This window comes from Sinocyclocheilus grahami, unplaced genomic scaffold, assembly GCF_001515645.1.
Source record: "Sinocyclocheilus grahami isolate Dianchi unplaced genomic scaffold, SAMN03320097.WGS_v1.1 scaffold667.1, whole genome shotgun sequence".
In the NCBI taxonomy this organism is placed as follows: domain Eukaryota; kingdom Metazoa; phylum Chordata; class Actinopteri; order Cypriniformes; family Cyprinidae; genus Sinocyclocheilus; species Sinocyclocheilus grahami.
In genome coordinates this window covers 627,255-645,558 of record NW_015505846.1, presented here as the reverse complement: position 1 = coordinate 645,558, position 18,304 = coordinate 627,255, and the positions used below count along the sequence as shown (strand labels likewise).

General features: G+C 36.3%; 2 protein-coding genes across 5 annotated transcripts in view; one reads left to right on the top strand and one right to left on the bottom strand.

The window, feature by feature from the left end:
- Positions 1-2,488: 2,488 nt before the first annotated feature.
- LOC107558950 (protein angel homolog 2-like) lies at positions 2,489-17,906 on the top strand. 3 transcript variants are annotated; one of them, XM_016242663.1, is made up of 10 exons: positions 5,078-5,361; positions 5,859-6,340; positions 6,436-6,665; positions 6,796-6,865; positions 7,542-7,963; positions 8,062-8,170; positions 10,496-10,535; positions 11,567-11,733; positions 12,492-12,660; positions 17,760-17,906. In XM_016242663.1, exons 1-10 carry the CDS (start codon positions 5,282-5,284, stop codon positions 17,770-17,772), a joined length of 1,782 nt encoding a protein of 593 aa, XP_016098149.1. In that variant the 5' UTR covers positions 5,078-5,281; the 3' UTR covers positions 17,773-17,906. The 3 variants fall into 3 exon arrangements, with proteins under 3 accessions (XP_016098150.1, XP_016098149.1, XP_016098148.1); XM_016242664.1 differs by lacking the exons at positions 5,078-5,361; positions 17,760-17,906 and adding an exon at positions 2,489-2,576 and having other exon boundaries at positions 12,492-12,726; XM_016242662.1 differs by lacking the exon at positions 17,760-17,906 and having other exon boundaries at positions 5,092-5,361; positions 12,492-12,726.
- LOC107558951 (vasohibin-2) overlaps positions 16,463-18,304 on the bottom strand; it is a 32,423-nt gene continuing 30,581 nt past the window's right edge. For both annotated transcript variants that reach the window (XM_016242665.1, XM_016242666.1), the window contains one exon: positions 16,463-16,723. In XM_016242665.1, the coding sequence (XP_016098151.1) occupies positions 16,654-16,723 (70 nt within the window). In that variant the 3' untranslated portion in view covers positions 16,463-16,653. The remainder of the gene's footprint in view (positions 16,724-18,304) is intronic.

Here is an 18,304-nt window from a genome sequence, read left to right as displayed (position 1 = left end):
AGTCCTTGGGGAAGGAAAGACTTGAAAATGCATTTCACACATCAATCTAAATTAATGCAAGACCTTCGTCTACTTTGACCCATTTACAGCGACACTCTTCTTTAACCTGGCCTGCCTCGCGGTTATCTGCAGATGTTAATATTTGATGTCTGTGTGGTCAGAAGGACCAAGGTGAACCTCAGAACTGCTGAGGCTGACAAGTGTTATAATATAAAAGAAGCGGTTAATGTTTCATCCCTGCGTTTTTGCATGATCATTTTTGAAGGGGTCTGCATGGAAATTGTAAAGCAAATGATTAATCCTTTCTGAGATGTCTCCTTTTTCATTTTGAAAAAAAATAATAATACCCAGCTCATTTCAACAAAATGTTGCAGTTCACTGTCTCCTAATTATAGTCTTTCTCTTAGTATTAACTCCAATTACAGCACGACACCTCCTTTTCTAATGTCCCTTGCTGTGTCACTTTCAACCTGATCAACACGTTTTTCACACCAAATTACACCCACCTTCCAACCAATTTATATTTAGTAAATAAGGTCATTTCAGCATATTTATTTGTTTATTTACTTATCGGTTACACAGCCTCTCCAAAAATGTCCTCTAAAACTGGTATGTATGCAGCAAATGCACAGCAATATGAGCTAATGGACCGTGTCGGTGGGTAGGATCATGCTGCCGGACAGATGGCTAGACAGCGTTGATCAGCCGCTTTATGAAAAATAACAAAAAGTTTGGATTTGTGGGACTGGACCACTGTTTATGGCAAATTCATAAGTTCACATTAACCAACAATATCACATCGAACACGAGTTAATCCATAGGTATGTGAGGGGGTTAGAAAAATTAATGGGAGCACCTACTATTACAGGGGTTAATTTAATTTGTGCAGTGAAAAAAGTGAACAGGTTGTATATCAGCGTAGTATAAGTTGTGTTCAGCAGTGTTTTAGTACAAGCGCTCAGTGAAATGGTTGGGTTGGCTTGTCAGACTTCCAAAAAGGCCAAATCATGCAAGTCTATTTCAGTAAGAGCGTCTATAACCTTAACAGCCCAGTTTGTTGGTGATTTAAGAACAACAGTCTTTGTGATTATGATCACATTCAGAAAGTATGGCAAGACTTCGGTGAAGACGGCGGCGAAAACTGAAAGTGAATGATATGGACAATCAAACACTAAGAAGGACTGTGTCCAAACAACAGAATTATCGCAGCAAAGGGACAGCAAACCTGAATTTTTTATCCTGATGAATACCCTGTTTTCATGAAAACTGACCACAAGAGATCTTCACAAAGCCAACATCCATGAAAGAGCTGCAGCTGCTAAAACTTTTTTATCACAGACACCAATGCTAAAATGAGAAAAATATGGTGTCATGATCATAAAACCTGGACAGTTGGAGCACCAAGATGAACTTGAACTTGCTTGAATATTATCGAACCACTTTGAGCAGATTTGGAGAGAAAAGTCAGAAACAAGATTCCTTCCTCCAACTGGCTGATGTTTTTATAGACATTAATAAATATTATAATATAAATACATATTGCCATTTCTCAGGTGTTCACATTATTTTGTACAACCCTTGTAGCTATTGGTTCACATCAAAATGTAAAGAATGGACACTTAGCACTGATTTCATAACCCTGGGTTATGAAGACCTGCTCCAGAGATGTTCTAGATCTCTAAAATGCTACAGTGAGACATTTAGAATCAAACAACCAATCATAAACTGCCTCAGTACTTACTTCATTAAATATGAATGCACTTTGTACAACTGCAAAAAAAAAACTTTCTAGCATTTACGACTTAAATTCATTAATAATTGGAGTAATAAAAACATGAGTATTTTTGCTATATGTTTCAGAACAATTCTGGAGTTACTAGAGCGAATCTACATGGCGACATTTCCACAGATTATTTAAGTTATTAAACAGGTCACTTAATGTCTTTGGCCAATCAAGGCTATTTCTCATATAAATATGCAAATAAGTAACCCCAGGGTTTACAAATGTACACTGTTAAATCTTGAAACTTCACTACTCGTGGTTAATTACTGACCCAAGAAAATATGAACAGTGTGACAAGACACAAACCAGACATGACAACCCAGGATCCTGTAGGTTTTAGAATAAACTTGTGAAAAGGCCCCGTGTAAACTGAGTAGAGTAAATCCACAACACAAGAGTGACCTCTAGTGGTTACAACATATGTTCACACAATACATCATTGAAATGTATCCCTCTAATAGTTATATTTTGTCTATATATGATAAAATAATATTTAATTTGACATATACTGTATGAATCAAAAATTAAATGCATAAATATATTTTTGAAAAGACAAACGTGCGTGACTAAAACCACTATGTAACGCTTCGAACAAAAGTCTGTCAGTAACAAGAGCACGAACCACCACCATCCACAGACAAAGAAAGACGTGCGCCGACAATCTGAGCATTTCAATGGGACAACGACAACAAACATTTAATATCTGGATCTAAAGTTCCGCGGTGTATTTATCGCGGATTCTCATGTAAGAAACATTCAAACTGCATCATAGTTTCATCGGTAAAATGCACCGGCAAGTTAAAGGGGTCATATGATGCTATTTTAAAGATCATTATTTTGTGTATTTGGTGTAACAGAATATGTTGACATGCTTTAATGTTCAAAAAACACATTCTTTTTCAAATACTGTACATTATTGTAGGTCCTATATGCCCCGCCTCTCTCAAACGCTTCGTTTTCTACAAAGTCCCTCCTTCCGACAAGCGCAGTCTGCTCTGATTGGTCAGCTGACCCACTGCGTTGTGATTGGCCCGAACACCGCAAACACTCGTCGGAAATGTAACGCCCCTTACCATAATCGCGAGCGTCGGCTTTCAATATGAATGTAAAGACAGTAAATAATGTCATTAGTTTTACCATCAGTTCAAGCCGAAAGGGCAACAGAGTCGCGCGATCTCAACTGCTAACGCAGACGTTTACTTATATGTGTTTCAAAACCTAATGAATACTCTGTCGATCAAGACTATAAAACGGCAATTACTTGCTCAGCGTTATCATCAATATGCTAAAAACATTTACAGCGACTAACAAACTCGCTTGTGCGGGACCCTTATATATATATTTATTTTTTGACCCTTCACATTTTTTTTTATGCTTTATTGTCAACAAGTAGCATGTACAGTGCCATATCTCACTATATAAAAAAACATTTCACATGCCTCAACAAGAAGGAACACGGAAAAAGAAAAGGAAAGGAAAAAATAAAAAAAAAATAATAAGAGGGTACATGAACATCAGTTTACAGACAAATACATATTATACATCTATTTACATTTCCATAGGATATTACAATGCAAATTTTAATACAGAAAATATACTTTGCAGGTCAACACCATTATTTATTATTATTATTGGGGTTTTTTTATATTATGTGAAAATGTTAACGGAGGAGCATATATTAATTGTTTTAATTGCTTTACTATTTTTAGATTTTGACATCACATCTACAAACATTTTCATCTCTTTTCCAAGCACCATAAAAAGAGGTTTGCCATTTGTAAACTTGCATTTATGAATGTGAAATTTACATAAAAATTAAATAAAATTTATAATAAAACCAACATCCTTTAAAGAGCGATCCCTGATATACCCAAAATCCCATGTTTATAAGATAAGGAAAATGTTTTTAAAATATTATCAGCAATGAAACCCTCCACATTATTCCAAAAATGCTGGGTATATTGGCAGGACCAAAACAAATGAGAAATTGTTTCAGTGGAGCATTCACAAAAAGAGCATTTTAATCATCAATTTTACATTTTTGTAGGAATTCTTTTGTTGGATAAACTCTATGAATTAATTTATATGAGATTTCCTAACCCTTATTTGTAAGGAGGAATTTTTGAGGTAACGACCAAACTTGAGTCCAACTTACATTATTAAAGATATTGTTCCAGTAGAAAATAACATAAGGCGTAGAAATATTCTCTTTTAAAAACAAGGATCTAATTTTATAGTTGTTAGGCTTTAACCCCGAGAAACAGATAGAGCCGACTAAGGTATGCATAGGAGGACGGACAGAAAGTGCGGATACATACACTGCTTTTGAACAGCATATGTACACCAGCAGGAATGGCCCTAGTAAGCACCTTAAATTCTTGTAATGTAATAGGTATTTTGTATCTTGAGATAAAGTCTGCAAATGTAAATAAAGTCCTTTCGTTATTAAATAACTGACTCACTAATAACAACCAATTACTAAACCAATTGTGAAAAAATAAAGATTTATTTCTATACAAAATATTGGCATTATTCCAGATAAGAAAACTTTGAGAAATTCTGTTTATAAATAAGACTCCACGTAGCAAGTACTTGTTGGTAAAATTTAGAAAGTTTGATTGGAAGTTTTTCAATTTTATAATTACACATCAAAAGAAATTCTAAGCCACCCAAATGAGAGCTTATATTATTTTGTTACATCATGCTTTCCGGCACGCCTAGACCGACGAGTCTGATTCATTTCCTCGAATAGATTCTTTCGATCAGTTCATTTCACTGAACCGGCTCAAAATATTTCAGTAGTCCTTTTATGTCATGTAGTGGTCTTTAAAGCATGGAACAAACATATTCCATGCTTTAAAACGTTCCAATGCATCCATATGCTGCTGTGTATTACAGATTTTAGGTGACTTACTTCAGTTTGTTGCAGCCATGATTCAGTTCTTAAATAAACGGGTCATTAAAACATCATTTGCATTCATATTAAAAAACTGTATTTTAATACTCTTTTATAAATACTACAAAAAAATGTAATAAAAATTTAAAAACTGATTAAAAAGTACTTAAATAGTCAAATTGAAAATAGTCTGTCAAAATGCATAAATGTGAATTAATACCAACTCTATTTCGTATGTCTATATAAAACTGTAGTACAATCAAAAAAGAAACATTTCCCGGTGCGTTTAATTTCTGCTATTCGTTATCAAAGTAACTCACTTTTCGCGCCGTCACTCCAATGCTTATCGTTGCACAATTTGCACTCCAAACAAGAGTCGACTCACCCGTCGGTTCTCGGCTCTTTGTGATTCATAGAAAAGATTCGACTCAAAAGAACGATTCATTCACGAATTGGAATCCGGCACGTCTAGTGACGTCATATTCAAACGCCATCACATCTGTGTCTGTTTTGCTAGCGTGTAACAGTAACAGCTAACATTAGACGTGTTTTCACAATAGTTTTGAGTTTCACTCAGCTGAGATACTGGAAAGTGTCGTGTAATGATAAGAGGACGCTACATGCGTCGACACCATGGTCGACACTTGAATGGTAACAATGTCAGACCAGGAGTTTCTCCAAAGTAAGTTCATATTTGAATTGTGAGATTTGCTTGTGGTGCCGACTGTATTAAAATCAAAACAACATGATAATATTATCTGTTTTATTATTTAGATTTTTCTACAACACATTTAAGGAGGATTTTAATAGACAGATTTAAATTTCATTGTACTCACATTTTATTGTGCTTAATTTATTGAAACATTCTGATGATCATTTATATTTATTTTTTACATTTAATAATATAACTTTAGTAACCACTGATAAAAGCGTAAATTACTCATAATTTCCGTGCTTAGTTTCTATTTAAATAATGGTACTATATGGGGGGAAATAGTTGCTTATATACATTTATAAACCCTAACTGCCATTAAAACATTAAAAAGTCGTCTTAATAGATATTTCCAATGATTGTACAGTATTTCAGTTCCCTATAGTTGGTGTTTACTGAATCCTTGTTAATATTTCAAAGATTTTGCTCTGTGGCGTAATGACTGAGATTTATCTTTCCTCTTGCAGTCATCCCATGTTTAGCCGTTACCTGAACACAGTGGGCTTTCCGCCAGCTCAGACCGTTTACTACCACTGGAGACACTGTTATCAACCTGGTCATGTATGGTGGACACAACCATCACACCTGCAGCATCGCTGGTCCTCCTTCAGCACTGTCAGACATCCCTCCAGTAGGACCCCGCGACCTCCGGATCCATACAACTGGAGCTCCTGGAGGCAAACTGAAATGCTGCCACACACTCAACCCAGACGAGGCCTTCAACTTTCTGCAGGTCTGATGGACCGCTCTAATAGCGAGCCACCAAAGAAAAGAAAGAGGTCAGACTGGAGGCAGGCAGGGGAAAAATCTCAGTGCTCAACCGAGCGTTCACCTCCAAAAGGCAGCAGGAATCCAAAAGGAAGTCCTGAATGGCTACAAAATGTAACCTGCACTCCAGTTCCTCCAGGAAAATTTCCATCAAGCCCAAACCAGTCTCCATCCACACCAGGTGAATGATTTAAACTAATTTTTTATTTATATTGATGTATTGTTATTGTTGCTAATGTAGTTGTCCATAAAAAGCCAAATCTTTTACCTCCACAGAGTTAAAGAGACATTGGGAGGATCTTTCTCACCTCTGTAATGCTGCACCATCTGTGAATGGAGGGAGACAAAAATGTCCATTTGACTTTTCTGTGATGTCCTACAATATCCTCTCACAACATCTGCTCTGTGATAACACGTACCTTTACAGACATTGTCATCCTCCAATTCTGGATTGGCGCCATAGGTATCCAAACATCATCAAAGAGCTGGAAAAGCACAGTGCTGATGTAAGTGAATGAACCATTTGTGAATGCATTGCAGAACAACATTCATTTTATGTTTGTTATTTATCTGTTATGTTCAGTGGACAGGAATGGATGATTTCCTTAAATATCTGCAATATCATTTTCTCTATAGATAATGTGCCTGCAGGAGGTGCAAGAGGACCACTATAAGCAACAAATCAAACCCTCACTTGAATCTTTAGGTACTTTAAATCTTTGATGTCTCTTTAGGTGTCTTAAGTTTTATCAGTACTTTAGATGTTATATTTTATTCAGAATATATATACACTACTGTACAAACAGGTTTTTTTATTTGATCAAAAATACAGTAAAACTGTAATATTGTGAAATATTATTACAATTTAAAATAACTATTTCTATTTGAATATATTTTTAAATGTAACTTATGCCAGTGATGGTGAAGCTGAATTTTCAGCCGTCATTACTCCAGTGTTCAGTGTCACATGATCCTTCAGAAATCATGCTGATTTGATGCTCAGGAAATATTTCTTATTATTATCAATGTTAAACAGTTGTGCTGCCTAATATTTTTGTGGTAACCGTGATGTATTTTTTCAGGATTATTTAATGAATAGAAGGTTCAAAAGAACAGCGTGTATTTGAAATAGTTTAAAAGAGTTTCACTGAACTGTCACTTAATCAATTTAATGCTTCCTTGCTGAATAAAAGAATTGATTAATTAAAAAAGAAATATGACATTATTGTAATGGAAAAAAATTAATTTGATTGCAAAATAAAATGCAATATAAAAGCATTTTCACAAGTGGACTTTTGAAACATACTGTATTTATGAAACAATAAATAGTGATGAATACAGCACTTCATTTTTAATGCGGTGATCTTTTGCCCTTACAACAGGCTACCATTGTGAATACAAACGGAGAACAGGACTGAAGCCTGATGGATGTGCTGTGGTCTTCAAACGTGAGCGCTTCTCTTTAGTCTCCTGTCACCCTATAGAGTATTTCCAGCGTGGCATCCCTCTATTGGACCGTGATAATGTGGGCCTGATTGTGCTGCTGCGGCCCATTGACCCCCATTGCTCCCTCACCAACATCTGTGTGGCCAACACACATTTACTGTACAACCCTAGACGTGGGGACATTAAACTGGCCCAGCTGGCTATGCTGCTGGCAGAGATAAGCCGGGTGGCCCAGTTACCTGACAGCAACGTTTGTCCTGTTCTGCTCTGTGGAGATTTTAACTCTGTTCCTTGGTCACCCCTGTATCACTTTATTAGGGACAGCAGACTGGAATATGATGACTTACCTATTGGGAAGGTCGAGAATTTTGCAACATTTCCTCACTCAAATTTTTTTTCGGACAGTTTTGACAGTTTTCGGACTCTTTTAAATTGTCTGACTTGTTGATTTTGCAGGTGTCAGGACAGGAGGAGAACCCAAGGGGGCAGCGCATTCTAAGTGTGCCAATTTGGCCCAGATGTCTGGGCATCTCTCAGCAGTGCCTGTATGAAAGCCAAACAACAGGTCACTTTTCAGCCCTTATTACATACAGTGGGTATAGAAAAGAATCACCCCCTTTTAAAATAATCACATTTTGTTGTTTTGCAGCCTGAAATGAAGACGGACACTGTTTTTGTTTTATCCAGTTTTTTATCCAAGTGAAAGATATAACACCAACATGTAAGAAAAAAAACAGAATTTCCAACAGAGTTGGAAAAAGGATCACCCCCTCCTAAAAATGACTCGTGAACTCAATCAGGTGTAGCTAATCACCTTTATTTTGATTAGCTCAGCATGAAAAGAGTTTCCTGGAGCATTTCAGTCCTTGGTAGTGCAACTGAAGCAAACAATCAATTATGGGTGGCCCATCAAAGGATCTCCGGGATAAAGTTGTGGACAGGCACAAGTCAGGAGATGGTTAAAAAAAAATCAAAGGCTTTATCAATGCCTAGAAGCACAGTGAAGTATATTATTAAGAAGTGGAAGGTATTTGGTACAACAGAGACCCTCCCTGGATCAGGACGTCACTCCAAACTGGATGAAAGAGCCAGGAGGAAACTGGTCAGAGAGGCTACCAAGAGGTCAACAGCAACTCTGAAGCAGTTGCAGGAATTCATTACAAAGAGTGGTCATTGTGTGCATATGACAACAATATCACAAATTCTCCTCAAATGTGGCTTGTACGGGAGGGTTGCAAGTTAAAAGCCACTCCTCAAGAAAGGCCACATGCAGTCACGACTGAGCTTTGCCAAAACGCACCTTGCAGATTCTGAGGCAGATGAGACTAAATTAAATGATTTGGCCTCAACACCAAACGATATGTCTGGCGGAAATCCTATACAGCTCACCATCCAAATAACAGCATTCCTACAGTAAAGCATGGAGGTGGTAATATCCTGTTATGGGATGTTTCTCTGCAGCAGGGACTGGAGCACTTGTCAGGATAGAAGGAAAAATGGATGGAGCAAAATACTGTCAAATTCTTGAGGAAATATGTGGCCAGAAAGTTGTCAATGGGAAGAAGGTTTACCTTCCAGCATGACAATGACCCAGAGCACACAGTGGTTGAAGGAGAAAAAGGTGCATGGCCTAGCCAGAGACCAGACTTTAACCCCATTGAAAATCTGTGGAATGACTTGAAGACTGCAGTCTACAAACGGTCACCATCAAATTGAACTGAACTTGAGCAGTTCTGCAAAGAAGAGTGGGCAAATATTGCAAAGTCTAGATGTGCAAAGTTAGTAGAGACAAATCCCAACGGACTAAAGGCTGTAATTAAAGCAAAAGGAGGTTCAACAAAATACTGACACAAGGGGGTGATCCTTTTTCCAACTCGGTGATTCTTTTTTTATTTTTTTTCTGACATGTTGGTGTTATATCTTTCGCTTGTAAGTTGCACGTAAATACAGCTGAATAAAACAAAAACTGTGTCCATCTTCATTTCAGGCTGCAAAGCAACAAAATGTGTTTATTTTAAAAGGGGGGTGATTCTTTTCTATACCCACCGTATAATGTAAACCGATAATAATTGCCAAGAACATTTAGAAACTAATCAGATAAATAATTTAACATTATTTTCTACAGTGTGTTGAAATGTTATTTCTAATGATCATTATATGTACTGTTCAAACGTTTGGGGTCTGAATTTTTTTTTTATGTTTTTGAAAGAAGTCTCTTATTCTTAACAAGGCTGCATTTATTTGATCAAAAATACAGTCAAAACCGTAATATTGTGAAATATTATTACTATTTAAAATAACTTTTCTATTTTAAAGTGTAATTTATTTCTGTGATGGTAAAGCTGAATTTTTAGCATCATTACTCTTCAGTCTTCAGTGTCACTTGATCCTTCAGAAATCATTCTCATATGATGATTTGGTGCTCAAGAAACATGTATTATTATCAATGTAAACAGTTGTGCTGCTCAGTATTTTGATTCAAATGAATGTAACATTATGTAATTTTATAAATGTCTTTATGCTCACTTTTGATCAATTTAATGCATTCTTGCTGAATTTAAAATAAAAAAAATCTTAGTGGCCCAAACTTTTGATCAGTTGTGTACATTAACCATTATGGGAACTTTTTTTTTGCTCCTCTGCTATTAACAGTTACAGCAACTTAGAAATGTATGAATGTCATTAGATTCGATTTCAAATATCAAACTAAGTGGCATCTGAAAATAAAGGACGCAAGTCATTTTCTCAGTCATTTTATGAAATTTCATCTTATAATGTTGTATACAGTAATATTAATTTCAACAGGGACAGTCCCAGTTTTAATGTAATTCTGGAACAACTTTGAAAATGTTATGCAACTACTAACATTTAGTTTGAAATCTTTCCACAGATTCTGATTTGAGGGATCTGGAGCGGGCAGAACCGGATGGGTAAATATAAATCCATATCTCTATAGTGCCTTGCTTGATTCAGTCATGCCAGTCGCATTGATAAAAGTATTAATTAAAGTTTCTGTAGATCTCTTGTGTTCCTTGTGTTTACATTATTTAAAAATCCACATCGATTTATTCATATGTTGGTCTATGTGGGCGCCATTATTTCAATGAGGTCAAATAGTTGCACTCGGTGAGCTACTGGCGCTACCTGTTGCTATTTTTTTACCGCAATACAACTCGGAATACACATCTAGGAAAATAAAATACTGATATGATGTCACATTGTGCGACTTTTGGTTGTAATTTTCAGTTGAAGGGCAACAAGAGATGTGATGTAAGTCTTCACTGCTTTCCTAGCGATAAGAAGAGGAGAAAGGAATGGGAAGATGCTTGTGGACGAATAAACTTCCTAAAGACCCGCGTCTTTGTTCTCTCCACTTTAGCCCTGATGCCTTTGAGGCTTTTAGTAGACCACAGCTCAGTAGCTGACCAACGGCAGAGACAAGAAATGCTAGATGCCATCCTGGCAGGATGTAAATATGCCGACCCTTGTCATGATGCTGCAGCCACTGAAGGAGTTTCTCAGCGTGGATTTCACTCGATATCCGGGGCATTTAGACTCCATGTGGGGAAAAATCGATGGTGCGGCATTTGGTTTAAGCCTACGCTGATATACATCGCCACCTGTAAGCACTTTCAGTAGCTGTGGTCATGATTGTATCTGTATTTTTTATATTCCGTGTTGTGTATTCCGAGTTGTGGTAAAAATAGCAACAGGTAGCGCCAGTAGCTCACAAGAGTGCAACCATTTGACGTCATCAAAATAATGGCACCCCAATAGTCCAAAATATATATAAAACAATGTGGATTTTTTTTTAAATAACTTAAATCTTTCATGGGTTTTCTACTACATATTTAAGTAAGAGACATCATTTACGTTATATTAAGCCATACAAGTCTTAAAACCCCGGGTTTCCTTTAAATACTAACAGTGATTATTCTTCTCTCATGCGATCTGTTTGTAGTTTTACCAAGGCCAGCATTGAGCACTGTTTGAAGCTGACCTCTGCATACTCCCACTACCTGAAAGAGAGCGGTCAACCTGAGATCACCACATGCCACTCACGGACAGCCATCACCGTCGATTACATCTTCTACTCTGCAGCTCGGGGGGATGTGATGGATCAAGCAGGTTCGACCATTACATTACTATTCTCTTTTAAATTCATTGGAAATAGTTGTTGTGTAATGTAGCATTTAATTTCAAATAAAAATTCCGATTATTTATTTCTGCAGCTATTGTGGTTGCTGTCACCACATAAACATGTATTTGCGTAAAAGGAACAGTTCCCTAAAAATGAACATTTGCTGAAAGTGTACTTCACCCGCAAGCCATCCAAGATGTTTATGAGTTTGTTTCTTCATCAGAAATGTAGCATTACTTCATTTGTTCAGCAATGGATCCTCTGCCGTGAATGGGTGCCGTTGGAATGAGAGTCCAAACAGCTGATAAAAACATCACAAGTAATCCACATGACTCCAGTCCATCAATTAATGTCTTGTGAAGGGAAAAGCTGCTTGTTTATAATAAACAAATCCATCATTAACCTCATTCTGACAGCATCCTTTCACTGCAGAGAATGCATGAGCAAGTGACATAATCGAACATTTCTCCAGATCTGTTCCCATGAAAAAATAAACTCATCTACATCTTGGATGGCCTGAGGAGGTGTACATTTTTAGCAAACTTAAATTTTTGGGTAAACTATTCCTTTAAATATCCTCAAAGTAGAAGCTGATGCCACTAGACTATCAATGTACATGTTGCATCACTGCTCCTGTAATCATGTGACTTGTGATTCTGCAGTTTGCTGCAGTGCAGTACATTCAACAGCAAAATTTCTGCTGCTGCTGGTTACCATGGCACTATTTTTTCCTTCGTTTACCCAGAATGCAGTGTGCCACCAGAGAAGGGTCTGCAGCTCCTGGGCAGGTTATCCCTGGTGGGGGAAGATGAACTGCAGAAGGTTAACGGTCTTCCCAACCAGCACAACTCCTCTGACCACCTGCCGCTTTTGACACGTTTCCGTCTGCACCCTCAAGCTGAACAAAAGCATTTGCAAGTATCATAAAGCCTTTAATATGTTTGTAGCCAGAGATGGAACATTTTTCTAACAAACTCACACCAGCAAAAAAATGACATGACTCACAGATTCTCTTGAGACAGTCTATAACAAACTTGAAGCAGAAGTGGAATAACTTGTCTAAGTTATTGCTAACTGATTTACCCAGTGCATTATGGAATGGTGACATGCACACTGTAATCAATAAATTAGGGATGTTTTATTATGAAAAATGGCAGCTTTGACAATAAGCATGTCATTTGAAGATGTACATTTTTTTCCCCAGATTTACAAGTTAACTATTTCGGACTTGCATCATTTTATAGATTATAAGAAGGTGAAAAATAATAAATGATTTTATCTTCAAGCAGTTATTTGTGTAGTATTTTGTGTTGCTCTTTATTTAGCAAAAAATGTACAGTGGGGTCATTAAAGCAAAGGGCAACATGTTGAATACAGCGAAATTCTGAAATTCATGTCTTTTCAAATTGTTGTGCTGATATTATATTTTATAATTAAATTATTTGAAAAGTAAAATAGGAGCATTTTACTAATGGTAATAATTATCAGTGTTGTTTTAGTATCATATGCTATTTAACATTTTAAAGTAAATTTTATTTTAGCTCTGTTTTCATTTTGATTTTAAAGCTTTGTTGTTTTGTCATTTTTATTGATATTTTTATGAATTTTTATTTCAGTTTTAGTTATTGTACTACATCAAGTTCAACAAAGTAAAATGTGAAATTTTGACAACTAGTTGAAATATTCATTCATTCAGTTTCAAGCCTGTTCCCACAACTAATTCTTATGACTTTGCAACTGAAATGTACATTACAGTTTGAATATATTCTGAAAGTGAAGGGAAAACTTGCTGACAGCGGCAGTTACTTTGAGGTCGTTTCGTAAGAATTTGATAAAGAATTCAGCGGTATTTCTGGATTATTAAAATCCAGATGATAAGACGCTGAAATTCTTGGGTGTTCTTTGACCGACCTGGGATATTTTCTCTAGGCGCGAGACAATAGTGGGTGTTCTAGGAGGCCTTTTATCTTGGGAGTAGAGATGAAAAATGGTAAATCCTCCGGGGCTCTATTCATGTGTGACGCTGTCTTTGTAAGCAGATTAATGTGGGCATATTCCCTCCATACAGACAGACTTCACTCAGGCTGCGTTCTGTAACTGTGGCTGTGAGATTTAGGGCAACGCTGAGGTTACATCACCTGGTTTAATCTCAGAGCTTCTCTTTTGCAAGAGCAGATCCTTGGCCCACAGAGAGGAGTGCGTTTGTTGAGTTTTAAAACCTTACAAAACCAGTCTTCACTGCTAAGGTATGGGTAATGTACAGTCAGCCGGTCAGTAGTATAGCAACATAAACGAGTTTATTAAATGGAAAATAAATAAATACGAGAACATACATTTCTGCTATGAAAAGTATATTAAGAGTATACTTATACTCTTAAGTCTGAAATCATTTTCGATATCAAATGGCATCGGTTGCGTTACACCGGATTGTCCAGATCAGAATCAAGTATTCCAGAGAACCGTGAAAATAAGCACAGGGAACGGCCCAATCACAGACTTACAGAAAAACAATAGATTTTATTAAAACATGCTATAGAGGAATGAACAAATTACATTAATGTTTCATCGTGGGGGAACTGAGGTGACCCAAAAACAAATTTATGACAGAAAAGAGGACAAATGGTGCAAGCCGAGGTAAGGCTTACGAAAAATGTGTATAAGACAGTTGAGGGTTAAATGAATCCTTATTTAGGCCAATACATTTATAATATGAAAAATATGAACAGAAAACTGAGGACAAGTTGAGGTCTTCATAATGAGTCACATCATTAACATTCTTACTGAGAAAAACATTTCCTTTAAAATTGTGATTATTTATCATTCATCAAAATTGATTGTATTTTCAGGCAAGCCCGCATTTAACACATGGAAACCAAAATTCCATCTACAATCTCATGACTATTCATTTCACATATGAATTGTTTTTTGGTAATGCATACCATTAAACGTATCTTGTAACCGAGATAAACTCACTTTCTAATCATTGTGCTACAGAAACATAAATTTAATGTGCTCTTTAATCATAAAAAAAGAGTCAGTGCTAAAATAATTGAATTTTATAATGGGTAACATGTCTCATCTTAGCACCTTTGAGGGGAGATCACTGCATTTCCTTAAAACCAGAAAGCCATTTACAAACTAAAACATTTTTGTCTGCCATAAAGTTTCACTCACAATTTCACACATCTGATTAGTTAAACAAGAAGTTATAAATGATAGAAATCAGTAACAATGTGGTGTTCTTCAGCAGCAGGCCGCTTCTCTCCCAGAAAGGGTCTGAGCAATTCAACATGGTACATTAGATATGTCCTTGAAACTCATGACCTTTCATCTTCATGTGACTGGGATTAAACCTTCAGCCCTATGGATGATTTGGATGTATTCAATGGGGCTGGCACTTGTGTGGTTCGGTAGCTTTTGATAGAAAGCTGGTACCAATTACAAGGCAGAATGAGCTAGCTATAATGTGGTGGTTTAGTCAATAGCACCCAATAAACATCGTTCAGAGAGGAACCGCTCACACAACCCATGAAGAATTGGTAACAATGTCACTGCTACAATTTTAAAGACAGGTCTGCTGTCAAGAAGGACGGATTGGCAGACCTTCTCCATGTGCATAGCTTAATCTCATGAGGTGAGAAAATTCAAAGTGATATGCTGTTGATAAAGGGGACAGGGACATGGTGATGGAAAAAATATGAGATGGGAGTAAAATGTACATTTCAATGATTTTGCGTTCCCCAGCAAAACTTTTGCATTCTCTCAAGAAACTCTCTTGTAAGTTTTGCTGAGAAACTGAGCGGTTGATCGCTTTTGTAAAAGTATTGCTCCCCCCCCCCCCCCCAAGAAACTTTTATATCCTAAAAATTATATTTCAATGTCGCAAAAGTATCACGTTCCCTCAATAAAATTTGCGTTCGCTGGAAAAAGCATTGAAAAATAGTTTTCTCTCCCACTTAATATTTAAAAATGTATATTTGCTTTTGCATTCCCTCGCAAAAACTTTTGTTTCGCAGGAGAATGCAAGTTTTTTCCCCCCCCCGTCACCATGTCCTTTTAGGACAGAGATGCTCAAAAAACATAAAACCACAAAATACTGTACTGGTTTAACAACCGGTAAAAAAAAAATCTCTACAACTGCAACTGACATTTTTATGAGAAAATAAAAACCGTACAAAGCCTTCAATGTAAGCTGACGTCAAACTTTAGTCACTAAATCATGTCCATTCCTTCCATATCACAGGAGCGTTTGGGACTGTATGCAGGTAACAAAAAAAACAAAAAAAATGTAAAGTGGATTGAATACAGTTCTTGTGGGCAGAATGAGTAGCTCTCTGAAGCTTAGGTCCCTTGTGTCCTTGCGCTTCTGGCAAAAAAAGCTTACGTCTTCTCTCCTCTAGGCCAGTCAGCCCCCAAAACTACCAGCAGCACAGCACGAGGCACTGAGGTTTACATCTCTCTGCCAAGCACAATCCATTCAAACTCCAGCTCTCACTGCTTGTGGACATTCTGTCCAAAAATAGAGCCTTTCCCCCACATTTTCCATATTTGCTTGAATATTTCAGTCAGTTCACAACTTTTAAAATACTTGACAATTACTAGGGTAAAAACATTTTTTAAAGTAAAGTTAATATCCTTCGCTCTTAAATGTTCCACTATTAAAAAAAATGTCATGGCTGGAAAAGGAACATCATATTCTGTTAAAAACATTTTTTAAAATTGCTTTCAACTTTTGCTTTTGACTTTAAGAAGGGCACCAAATGCTCTCTCTAACATGAAAGTACAACTATAAATGTGTTCAATATCCTGTACAGTTCACAATGTGCATTAAATAGTGTTTAAAAACATCTTCAGTGGATCTGACTGAGGGGGGATGTGTGGAGGATAAAGCTGGTACGTTTAGTGTCTTAGATGCGGATCTGGTAGCCATCACTGAGGGTGCTGAGCTCTGCTGGCTTTCTGTCCAGTGCTGCTGGCCTGCAAAGAAACATGTTTAGGTTAGCTTCATTTTAGAGATTATTGTTGCGCAAATATGCTGAACCTTTTGGTTCATGGATGAAATGTTTTAGAGCAGAATTAACCACATTAGTAAGAGTGTAAGAAGGCCCCCAAAAAATGAAATTAGTATACAGTACATATTATTTTAATAAATGATATAATTGTGTAAAAAAATATACATAAAAAAATGTAATAAATAAAAAATGCTAAATAAACAACATATTGATATACATAACCATTCAAAAGTTTGGGCTCTATGATTTTTTTTTTATTGTTTTTGAAAGTAGTCTCACCAAGGCTGGATTTATTTGATCAAAAATACAGTAAAAACAGTAGTATTGTAAAATATTTTTATAATTTAAAATAGCTGTTTCTATTTTGATCTATATTTAAAATGTAATTTATTTTTGTGATGCAATGTGGAATTTGTGTCTAGTATTCAGTCACACAATCCTTCAGAAATCATTTTAATATGCTGAGAAACATGTCTTATTAAGATCAATGTTTAAAACAGTTGAGCTGCTTAATATTTTAGTGGAAACCTTTTTTCCAGCATTCTTTGATGAATTTAAAGTTAAAAAAAAAATGCATTTATTTGAAATAGAAATTAATAGCTTTTGATCAATTTAATGCATCCTTGCTGTATAAAAGTTTAAAAAAAAGGTCTCACTGAGCCCAAAACTTTTGAGCAGTAGTGTAAAAATACAAAATAATAAAAATATTAAGGACACAATCTTATATTAAAGTTTTGTTGTTAAGCAAATTCAACCTTCCGCTAGAAAATATAGTCCCTGACAAATAAACCTACCTAGTTTACTTTAAATATTGAGCCAATTACATTTTAGACAGAATATGGCCAGCTAATTTCTTTTACTTTTGCTCTCTTGTTAACACAGTCAAGTGAATTGATATAAACACTAAAAATGTCAAGTGCTGTTAGATAAACACAGTTCGTGGACAAACTGTTGTTTTAGTCTATCACTAAATTGAATCTCACACCTTTTTTATCCCACAGGTTTATTTGCTGAGATAAATCGCATTAATATGTTCAACCACCACTTTCAGTCCTGCTGAGAACACAGAGCTGCTGAAGATCAAAGTGTTCCATCACAGTCCTCCAGCACAGCCGTAACTGTTGTTGCCTTCAAAGGTCTATCACATTTTCCCTTCCACTATTCACTTTTATGTTACTTCTCTTCAAATCAACAGTCAATCTCCATGTTCTTTTGACTGATGTGGGCTATTTGAAGCATGTGCTTCAACGCCAGGCGATCAATCGCACAGCAGTGCCAAGGCAGGTCCTCTCCAGCTCTGCCTTTTACAATTCCTTCCTTCATAAAAGACTAAGAATGAAAGTTTCTCAGGCAAACATTAGTGTTACCAAATAAATGTAAATAGATTTGTCATTGCAGGAAACCACAATAGCAGCCTTATGATTAGTCAAAACAAACACACTTTTATATCTCAACCCTAAGACACATAACTGATCAAATATATAAGTTATATAATACGTCTCTTATGTTCACCAAGGTTTCACTGATTAAAAATACAGTCAAAACA